This window comes from Phascolarctos cinereus, unplaced genomic scaffold (assembly GCF_003287225.1).
Source record: "Phascolarctos cinereus isolate Bilbo 61053 unplaced genomic scaffold, phaCin_HiC Scaffold_3;HRSCAF=262, whole genome shotgun sequence".
Lineage (NCBI taxonomy): Eukaryota > Metazoa > Chordata > Mammalia > Diprotodontia > Phascolarctidae > Phascolarctos > Phascolarctos cinereus.
The window spans coordinates 162,384,972-162,395,632 of NW_027555736.1; the positions used below are offsets into that span (position 1 = coordinate 162,384,972).

At 37.4% G+C, this 10,661-nt stretch overlaps 1 protein-coding gene across 2 annotated transcripts in view; it reads left to right on the forward strand.

Moving 5' to 3' along the window:
- The window catches only part of DMXL2 (Dmx like 2), a 149,415-nt gene extending 145,387 nt beyond the window's left edge, over positions 1-4,028 (forward strand). For both annotated transcript variants that reach the window (XM_020980751.2, XM_020980785.2), the window contains 2 exons: positions 358-575; positions 2,562-4,028. In XM_020980751.2, coding sequence (XP_020836410.1) covers positions 358-575; positions 2,562-2,771 — 428 coding nt within the window. In that variant the 3' untranslated portion in view covers positions 2,772-4,028. The remainder of the gene's footprint in view (positions 1-357; positions 576-2,561) is intronic.
- The last annotated feature ends 6,633 nt before the right edge of the window (positions 4,029-10,661 follow it).

Consider the following 10,661-nt stretch of genomic DNA (forward strand, 5'->3'; position numbering starts at 1 on the left):
AGTTTGAATGCAGATTGAAGCATACTATTTGCTCTTTTTTTTTTTCTTATGTTGTGTTTTGTTTCCTCTTTCTGGTGGTTCCTCCTATTGGTTCTAATTCTTACTTACAACATCACTAATGTGAAAATATGTCTAATAGGAATGTGTGTGTATAGCCTATATCAGATTGCACACCCTCTTGGGGGGGGAGGGGGAGAAAAATTTAAAACTCAGAAGCTTATGGAAGTGGTTCTTGATAAATCAAAATAAATTAACTTTAAAACATTTCTGTGAAATGTGAATAATAGATATTAAGCTTCATCAGATTTACCACAGTAGAAATGTTAATGTTAAACATTTGTTTACATTCTTCCTCAGGCTTCACTTGCCATGAGCACGGTGCCACAGTACTTCAGTATGCACCTAAGCAGCAACTTTTAATCTCTGGAGGCAGAAAAGGATGGGTCTGTATATTTGACATCCGGCAAAGACAAATAATTCATACATTCCAGGCCCATGACTCAGCTATTAAGGCTATGGCTCTCGACCCCTGTGAGGAGTATTTTACTACAGGATCAGCAGAGGGGAACATAAAGGTAATTCCATGTGGTTCAGGTTCATTGTAAAAATCAAAGGAGATAATGCTTGGGAAGTGTTTTGTGAACTTTAAAGTGATATATAATTTTGAACTATTATTAATAATTAAGAAAACACAAATTATTGGATTATGTAATGCTGGACATAGTTTGGGGAAAAACTTAATGCTTTCAAAATGTGGTGACTTGCTACAGAAAATGCTGATTTGTAGCCATATGTTTAAAATGTTTAAGTTGCAAAATTAGTTTCCTTTAGATTATTTGTGGTGATGTTAGCAAGTATGCCTCTTAACTGGTTAGTCATTTAAAAAGATATTTGAATGTTCATTTGGTAGCAATATGACTGATTTCACATGTCAGATGTGTTTGTAATTTCCAAATAATTTTGTGAGCTAGTACAATATCCCAATTATTTGTGGGCAGATTTTCCTAAAAAACTCTTTCAGTAGAGGTTGGAGGAGGGAAGCCCAGGGTCAGGAGTTCTCTGACACTATGAGACTCTCTTCTTCCATCTGGGCCTGCTGGTGCTTGGAGACCAGGTTTGGCCCTGAGCAGGAGCTATATATAAGGAACCCTTCACTCACAAAGCTTTTTACCTCGGAGCAAACTCAGTTTTTGCTTCTAGTGTCTTTGGCTTGTTATACCTTTCATGCCCCATCTCTTCCCTGAGTCCCTGGCCATTTGTTCTTCAGTTTCCTCTGGATTCCGTATCTCTGCCTCAGCTGACTTCTCTAGACTTTCTCTTTGGCCTGCTTCATTCTTGGAATGCCGTAACCTATTATGTGTGACCCTTCAGTTCTTCTCCCCATGTCATATCTCAGTATAGGAATCTTGTCATTGAATAGAGCTGTGGTTCCAGAGTGTTCCAGAGCAAGAATCAGGGAAGTGGCGACCTACTGGCCATATGATCCTCTGATTTTAATTCATCTTGGTGGGACCCATCATCTATGCCAAGGCCAGTTTACTGGACAAATCTTTAAGAATTCTCCATGATTGTTCAGGATTTAAAAATCATCCAACAACACACAGATCCTTAGTAGTATATTTCTAGCTGCTGCTTTAATTGTTCCTGACTCTCTGTTGATGAGCCTGTATTGTCATCTTGAAAGGCAGACAGTAGTCAGAAGATCTCTTCCCCCTCCCTCCCAAACAAGCACACACATATCAGTTGCTCTGGGTAAAGAAGAATTGTTAGGCAATTTGTCATTTTTTGTCTTTGCCTGAGGCTGTGGCATTTCCCATTAAGGGACAGAGGGAACTGGGCAACCTTTCTCCCAAGTGATGGATGCTGCTGACCTTGCCTGGCCTCCAGAGTTGGAGCATATGGAGCATAAGAGCGACTCAGCCATATTTCTCCTCTCCCTACCACTGTTGCCTTAGCATAGAGAGTGGGAGACCAGTGAAAAGTAATGGCAGCCTGGTGGTTATTGGAAAGTGGCCCTGTTCTATTCAAACTGGTTTCCTTCACACGTTCCAAGCTTATTCCTGTTGGCATACATAGCACCTGACACATTTTAGGCCTATAAAATATGCATTGATTGATTACATTCTTCCTTCTGTCTGAAATGTTTTCTTTTGCTTATCTATATCTACCTTGTCAGAAGAGAGAATATCTAAGGATAAATCAAGTGGGTGGATCTTTGAATTGAAAAAAAAAATTCCGTAATTTCTGTGTAAGTTTAAATGTGAATGAAAGATCTTAAGCTTCATAGGATTGTGACTGAGACTTTTGATGTTGTTGCCAAGTAAAGCTGTTTGGGAAAGAGACATGTCAGTGTTAGAGAGGCTGCACTGTGTGGGAGTGTGGAAATTTAATTGGAGAAGTTGGGAAAGTGGGTTTGGAGTTTGGAAAAGTGGGGAAGGGAACCTTGATTGGAACAACATAATGGTTTCTATTGTTTCATTTCTTAATTAAATTCAATTGAATTCTTAATAACTAAAAGTTTCTTCAGCTAATTTTATAATACTCTCTTTCTTTTCAAATAGGTGTGGAGATTGACAGGCCATGGCTTAATTCATTCATTTAAAAATGAACATGCCAAACAATCCATATTCAGAAATATTGGGGCTGGAGTCATGAAGATTGAAATAGTTCCAGGCAATCGACTTTTCTCCTGTGGAGCAGATGGCACACTGAAGATGAGGGTTTTACCCAATGCTTTTAACATCCCCAATAGCATTTTTGACATTCTGTAAACTTAAGGATTTGGGCATTATTTTTATATATACCTTTCAATTTTTAAAAAGCTGCGGTAGTATCCAGTAAGAGAACTAATTGTGCTTTCTGAGCTGTTTTTGACAAATTGAAAACAGTACAAAATACTGCAAATCTTTGTTCACATCGAATTTGATTAAAGCAGCTGACTTATTTTGAGCATTGCCTGCCTCTCTCTATAGGCAGGTAGGATGGCTGTGCATGCACTGTATCGTAATGACTTAACGTATTGAAAAATTATACCTAGTGTAGTGAAGGGTTAGCATTCTTTATGGCATTTAGCAACTTGATTCAGAAAGCAATAGCAACTAACAGGCCACAGTGGTGAAAAGCACTGTGATAAAATCAAATCCTAAAATATTGATGCTGATTCAGGTTCTTCCAGTTCTTGCCACTGATTGAAAGCATGCCTCCAGTTTTCTTCTTTGTTGTAATGAAGGATAGGATCTTGTTAATGAGGGTATTAGGAGTTCCAGGTCACCAGACAAAAAACAAAACACATTGAACAAGAACAGAGAGACTGCTGCAGAGAGAGACCCATCTGGTTTTTTCTGCTGAAATTCTTTTCCTCATAGTGTTTCTACAGGGCTGGTACTGTAAGCTGCACATGAACGCAGACTTAAATGCAATGTTTTCCTTCCAGTTCGTACATTCACATTTTCTTGACTGCTAGATTTTTCTATTTAAATACTTGCCTTCACATTAGGAATGTAACATGTGAACATGGAATATTTGTAAGTGAACCAAAACTTGTTTTCTTAGTCCGGTTTAGTACTTTTTTCTTGTATCCAAGAAAAAAAAAAGATACCACTTTTAAAGCTATATTAAAATCACACCAATGGAGCGTATAATGCCACACTTCAAATGAATATTGGGCTTTTTTGTGGCCAGTTAACAAATAGTTGATGAGATTGGTGATATTATTTATTACCACCACATATTGTATAAACTATGCAGAGTTAAATATTATTTGCTTGTAATATATTTGCAAATGTTATCATATTTTGATGTAATTCCTTGGTTATGACCAAAAAATGTTCTTGAGATATTGGAACTGGTGTCTGTGTATTTAAATGTTAACCAGCAAATTGTCTTATTATGTTAATGAAAATGTCAATGCTTGTTCAGTAATAGTAAAATATAATGGCATAGCAGCACCTTTCTTTGAAAGCGATGTGAAGTACAGACTGTGAAATACATATGTAAAAGAAAAATAAATGTTGTTTGTTAAAGTTTCACCTTGGTAAGTTTGTTAAATTCAAGCAGACCAGTTTTACCACCTTTTGCCTGCAACTACTTTGACACCCCGGGACAACTTTTCAGTTTGCTTGAGCCTCAAAGGAATAAAGGCTGAGCTCATTAGTTTCCTTTAGTATCTACTGCTACTAGGCTTAACAAGTGAGAAATCTGCTGTGTGGATACTGTTTTAGTTGCCTGATATCAGTGGGAGAACAGTTTCAAGTATTTGTTAGAAAATAAGATTGCTTTGTCTCCAAGTGACCATAGACCTTTGACCCAAAAGTAGTCACTGAAACCTACTTCTTGGGTTTAAATGAAACTGATCTTAGAGGTGGGCAGTCCCATCTCTTTTTAATCCTTTGCTTAAAACCTCTGAACCATGGGGAAATACAGACCCAATAGAAGTGAGAAAAAAAGGCAAAAGAGGGAGAGTGGGGATCTTCTTGCATGTTAAGTTGAAAACAGAAGCAACAAAGTGTTGCAAATAGGTCTTTGACAATTTCAAGGAAGAAGGTATTTGTAACTTCAATAGCACACTTTATTTTCAAAATCCCATCTTTTTCATCCTTAATGTTTTTAGAAGAGAGAATTATCACCAACCCAATTTATAAAAATAGAAAGGAGTGGTGGCCTGAATTGTCAATCAGATTTTTAAATGTGACTGTGGAATGAGTTTTTTATTTTTGAATATGGGTCCATAGTAACTGGGAAATTTCTACCAATTCTGACAAAGGAATGAAACCATACAAGAGCCATCCAAGGAAATTCTGAAAAAAGCTAGTCAACTTTCCAGTTCTATCTTGTTCAGCTTTTTCTGCCCTGTACTCTACCCTAGGAATGATCTACATCAGTTGTGTCATAACTCAAGTAGCAACAGGTGCCACTAACCTGTACAGAAGGATCCCTCTGGACTCATATTGACTTAGAAAACCACATGTTGACATTATACATGTGAAGTCATGCAAAACATGTTTTCATATTAGCCATATTACAAAGAGAACAAAGTAAAAAGAAAAAGTCTGCTTCAATCTGCATGCAGAGTTTATCAGTTGTCTCTCTGGAGGTAGATAACATTTTTCCATCGTGAATCCTGTGAATTGTCTTGGATCATTGTCTTTATCAGAGTACCTAAGTCTCACAGTTTTGATCATCCTTGTAATATTGCTGTTACTGTGTACAGTGTTCTGGTTCTGCTCACTTCACTTTGCATCAGTTCATATACAACTTTCCTGGTTTTCCTGAAACCATCGTGCTTGTCGTTTCTTATAGCACAATAGTATTCCATCAAAGTCATATACCACAACTTTTTCAACCACTACCCAATTGTTGGGCATCCTCTCAATTTGCAGTTCTTAGCCACCACAAAAAAAACTGTTAAAAATATTTTTTACCAAAAAAAATCCTTTCCATTTTTTTTCCATCACTAATTTAGTGCTATCGTTGGGTCGAAAGGGTATAGTTCTAAGTTGTTCTTCAGAATGACTGGACAACATTAACAGTACATTGGTGTCCCACTTTTTCCACTTTCCCTCCAGCATTTTTCATTTTCTTTTTCTGTCATGTTAGCCAATCTGATAGATGTGAGATTTGCATTTCTCTAATCAAAAGTGATTTAGAGCATTTCTTCATTTGCCTATAGATTTGATTTCTTTGTCTAAAAACCACCTGTTCATGTCCTTTGACCATTTATCAATTGGGGAATGATTTGTATTTTTATAAATTTGACTCAGTTCTCTATATATTTGAGAAATGAGGCTTTTATCAGAGATACTTGTAAAAATTTCCCCCTAGTTTTCTGCTTTTCTTTTAATTTTGGTTGCATTGGTTTTGTTTGTGCAAAAACTTTTTAATAACTAGTCAAAATCTATTTTATGTTTTATAATGCTCTCTTTGATCCTAAATGATTCCCTTATCCATAGCTCTGACAGATGAAAACTGTTTCATGCTCTCCAAATTTACTTATGGTATCACCCTTTATGTGTAGATCATGTATTCCTTTTTACTTTATTTTGATATACGGTGTGAGATGTTGCTCTATACCCAGTTTCTGCCATGCTGTTTTTCAGTTTTCTCTACAGTTTTTTTTTCAAATAATGGCATTTTGTTCCAAAAGTTTGAATCTTTGGGTTTATTATATACTAGATTAATATGGTCATTTATTACTGTGTCTTGTGTGCCCAATCTATTCCACTTTTTCATTGTTTTGACTTTATATAATTGTTTCTTGATGTTTTATGGAGCCATTAATTTCCTTTGTACAATTGTTTCTTGATGTCTTATGGAGCCATTAATTTCCATTTGCCAATTCTAATTTTTAAAGAATTATTTTCTTCAGTGAGCTTTTGTTCCTCTTTTTCCATTTGGCTAATTCTATGTTTTTTTTGTTTTTGGTGAGGCAATTGGGGTTAAGTGACTTGCCCAGAGTCACACAACTAGTGAGTGTTATGTGTCTGAGGCCAGATTTGAACTTAGGTCCTTCTGACTCCAGGGTTAGTACACTATCCACTGTGCCACCTAGCTGCCCTGGCTAATTTTACTTCTTAAGGAGTTCTTTTCTTCAGTGAAATTTTGTATCTCTTTTTCCATTTGGCCAGTCCTTTTTTCTTCAGTGTTTTTTGTGCCTCTTTTACCAAACTATTAATTGTCTTTTCATGATTTTCTCTCTTTGCTTTCATTTCTTTATCTAATTTTTCCTTTACCACTGTTACTTGATTTGGAAACTCATTTTTTAGCTTTTTCCAGGAATTTCTGTTGGGCTTGTTATCCAATTCACAATTTTCCTTTTATGCTTGTAGCTCTTTTGACTCCATTGTCTTCTGAGTTTGTACCTTGATCTTCTGTCACCAGAGTGGCTTTTTAAGGGCAGGTTATATTTTGTTCATTTTTTGACCCTATGTTTTGATTTTTAACTTTATGTCAAAGTTATTCTCTCTTCTTGGCATGGATGGTGGAGTATGGCCACTGTCTCCTGATTCAAGCTTTTTCTGCACTGCTGTTTTTAGAGCTAGTTCTGGGGTTTTGGAAATTTTTGATGCTTCCAAGGTGGTATGATCTGGCGAGAGGTGTGGTCACTGCTGTCTTGATATGCACTCTAGTCCTTATCCAGGAAAGACCCCTGATCCCCTGGGATTGCTATTGATATTGCTTCTCAGGGCCACTCCTCCCTTTGGACTGGAAGTGATACTTCCCTTCTGGGATTCCACTCCCTCTTGACCAAAAGTGCCCCTTTCTACCCTTGAACTGTGACCTAGAAGTGGACATAGGCTATGGAATTACCAAACAGCATCTGGTCCTGTGTCTAGTACTAGCATAGGGGTCCCCTATAATATCTGACTTGTTGCCAGGTACCCTTTACTGTCTCTGGCTTGAGAGCTCCCAAAACTACTGTAGTTTCTGTCTCCACTACCTTGTTCCTCCACTGTGTTTCATCCACATGGGTTCTGAGCTAGCCTGTCCCTGTCCCTGTGTCACAGATATTTCTTTCCAGCTTCCTATGTTGTCTTGCAAGAATGTCTTATTCTGATATTTTGTTAGCTTTGCTACTCTAGAATTCAATTTGAGGTGTTATTTTAACATTGTTTGAGAGGGGAATGTTGGCAAAACTCAATTGAGTGCTTCTTTACTCCACCATTTCCTTTATTTTACAGATGAAGAAGCTGAGGTCCATGGTTATAATTCACCCAAGATCATCGGAGGTTGGATTTCAACCCAGTTCTTCTGACTCCAGAGCTGGTAGTCTATCCTATACCATGAAATGAGGGGTTTATTTATTTATTTTACTTCAATTGAACCACAGTCAACCTCAGAAGAGCTGCTGTGTCCTATAGCTCTGCTTGGGAAACAACATGACCCTCAAGATTTCAGTGGGAACCCCTGCCTCACAGCCTAAACATAGGTTTGCTCTGATTTCCCTTATTGGGTCCATCTTGTGGCCCTTTAAAGGTGAGCCCTTTGGATTTGGGTCAGGATTTATCTAACCTAAAGCTTCCTCAGGAGATCCTTTCTTATCTGCCTCATGTTTACTCTAGTTAAGTCTTGGGTCCAGGAGATTAAGAAGACAAGGTGCATCTAAGATAACATCCTGGATCTGCCTGCTCAGCTCAAGTATTTTAACCATTAAGGAAAAGCAGTTTTAGAACTGCTGGATATCTTTAAAATTTGGGTAGATGTAGACTTTTAATGGTGATTGAAAGAATTAGTAGTCTACTTAAGCTATCGAACCCAAATTGTGGAGTGCATCTTGTCCTTGCCAATTTGATGCAGAATTGAATATAGAAACAGAGCTCCCCTTGACACATCCATGAGTTTGGGGAGAATCAAACAATGAAGGAACTCCAAACTCTTTATTATGCTAAAATTTTGTTAAAATGAATACCAAGGGGATACTTTATCTCTGATGAGAATCTGATACCTAAGATATATAGGGAACTAATAAATATGTAAGACCAAGAACTGTTTCCCAGTAGAAAAGTAGTTAAAGAATGAGCAAACAGTTCTCAAAAATATTGTGAAACTATGACCAATCATATAAAAGATTGTTTCAGATCATCAGTCATGGGAGAAATGCAAACCAGAACAACTCTGAGGTTTCATCTCACACCCAGTAAATAGACAAGACCACCAAAAAAATGGGAATAGTAAATGTTGGAGGGATTATGGGATTGGTACGACCATTCTGGAAATCATTTTGGGATTAAGTAGTTAAAATGTCCATGGCCTTTGACACAGATATCTTCATGCTAGACTCAAAGTAAGTCAAAAAATAGCAAAGCAGAAAGGCAATAAGGTATAGTCAACAGAGATTTGGCCTCAAAGCCAGCTAGATGAGACTCTGTTGACCTTGTAAATCACTTATTCATTCAGTGCCCCAGGCAACTCATTAAGACTTTGAGTTGTAGAGAAAGGCATTTCCTTATCTAGGAGTTTCCTAGACGAATGAAATTACAGATCCCTAGCCACCAAAGTATTGATGATGACACTTTTTGTGATGACTGAGAACTGGAAACAAAGTAAATGCCTAATCACCGTGGAATGGCTAAACAAATTCTGATACCTAAATGACTTATTGCATCTTGAAAAACAATGATTAGGAAGAATTCAAAAAGGCATGGGAAGTCACATGAATTGGTACCGAGTGAATTAAGCAACCTGGGAAACTACACATACATACTGACTACAAAAATGAAATAGATGGGGAAAAGGGAAACTGAATACAATGTAGTTATAAGGATTGATCTTGGCCCCTGAGAAGAGATGAGAAAATATACCTTCTTCCTGTTGCAGAGGTGAGAGACTTGAGTGTGGAACATTCCTGCCAGATTCTTGATGAGTTGCTCAGTTTTGCTGCACATTGTTTAATATTTGTTGTAAGGGTGAGGGAGGGATATAGTCAGAAATGAATGAATGCATATAAAGACAAAAGATATCAATAAACATTTTTAAGTGAACGCATTGCTAATAGTCAAATTCTCTGTCTGTAGGACCTAAGAGATAGAGCAGCTTTGATGAGCTGATTCTCCTAGATCACTAAAGTATTCTGAATCTAATTGAGAAGAAGGGAAGTAAGTACCACCCTCACCCTTTCCTCTTCTGTCTTGAATCTTTTTAACTGATGGTCAGTCAGTTGGAAAGCATTCATGGAACACCTTCCCTGCTATGGACTCTACTTAGCCCGGGAGAGATACAAAGAAAGGAAAAAAGACAGTACGTGCTCTCAAGAACTCCCAATCTAATGAGGGAAATGGCATGTTTCAGTGGAGTGTTAAAAGGCTGTTTTATTTAGGTGGTTGCAGGGATGTGTTGGAAGCTTAAGTGTAATAATCAGTGTAATTCAGTGTATGCACCTGGAAAATGACAAATATGTCTCAATTTTTGTTGATTGTGTAGACTTAAGAAAGTGATGGTTATTGTTCAGTCAAGTCCTACCCTTTGTGAGTCCATTTGGGGTTTTTCCTGGCAAAGAGAGTGGTTTGCCATTTCCTTCTCCAGCTCATTTTACAGATGAGGAAACTGAGGCAAACAGGGTTAAGTGACTTGTCCAGGCTCACAGAGCTAGTAAACGTCTGAGACAGGATTTGAACTCAGGAAGATGAGGCTTTCTGATTCCAGATCTAGCACTTTATTCACTGTGCAACCTAGCTACCCCCTGAAAGTGATGGAGAAAATGTTAAAAATGCAGACTAAACAAGTGTATTGTGAGCATCTTTTTCCCTCTGGAGAGCTGGTTGTTAAACATTTACCAACACAACCCTGGGTGGTTGGAATGTTTGTGTAGGAAGGATTGAGAGGACTTAAAGGATAATTATTGCTTATTGCAGTACCTCTCAAGAAGTGCACTATCAAATATTTTCTTATATACTGTTAAATATTCAGTAAATATTTATGTATTTCCAACCATGGGTAGTGCTCTCTGCTAAGTTGTATAGGGAATATAAATATGGGTAAGACATGATCACAAGGAGTTTAAGATCAAAGAGATGAGTTTATCAGATCTTAACGTACAAGATTATTTCGTCTATTTACTTGACTAGATGGACAAATCATTGTTTTTAGGAAATCCACAGAGACATGAAAATAATAATGCAGAATGATTCTTTTTAAAGGTGTTTGCTACAATAGGAGCCCTGTCAAAC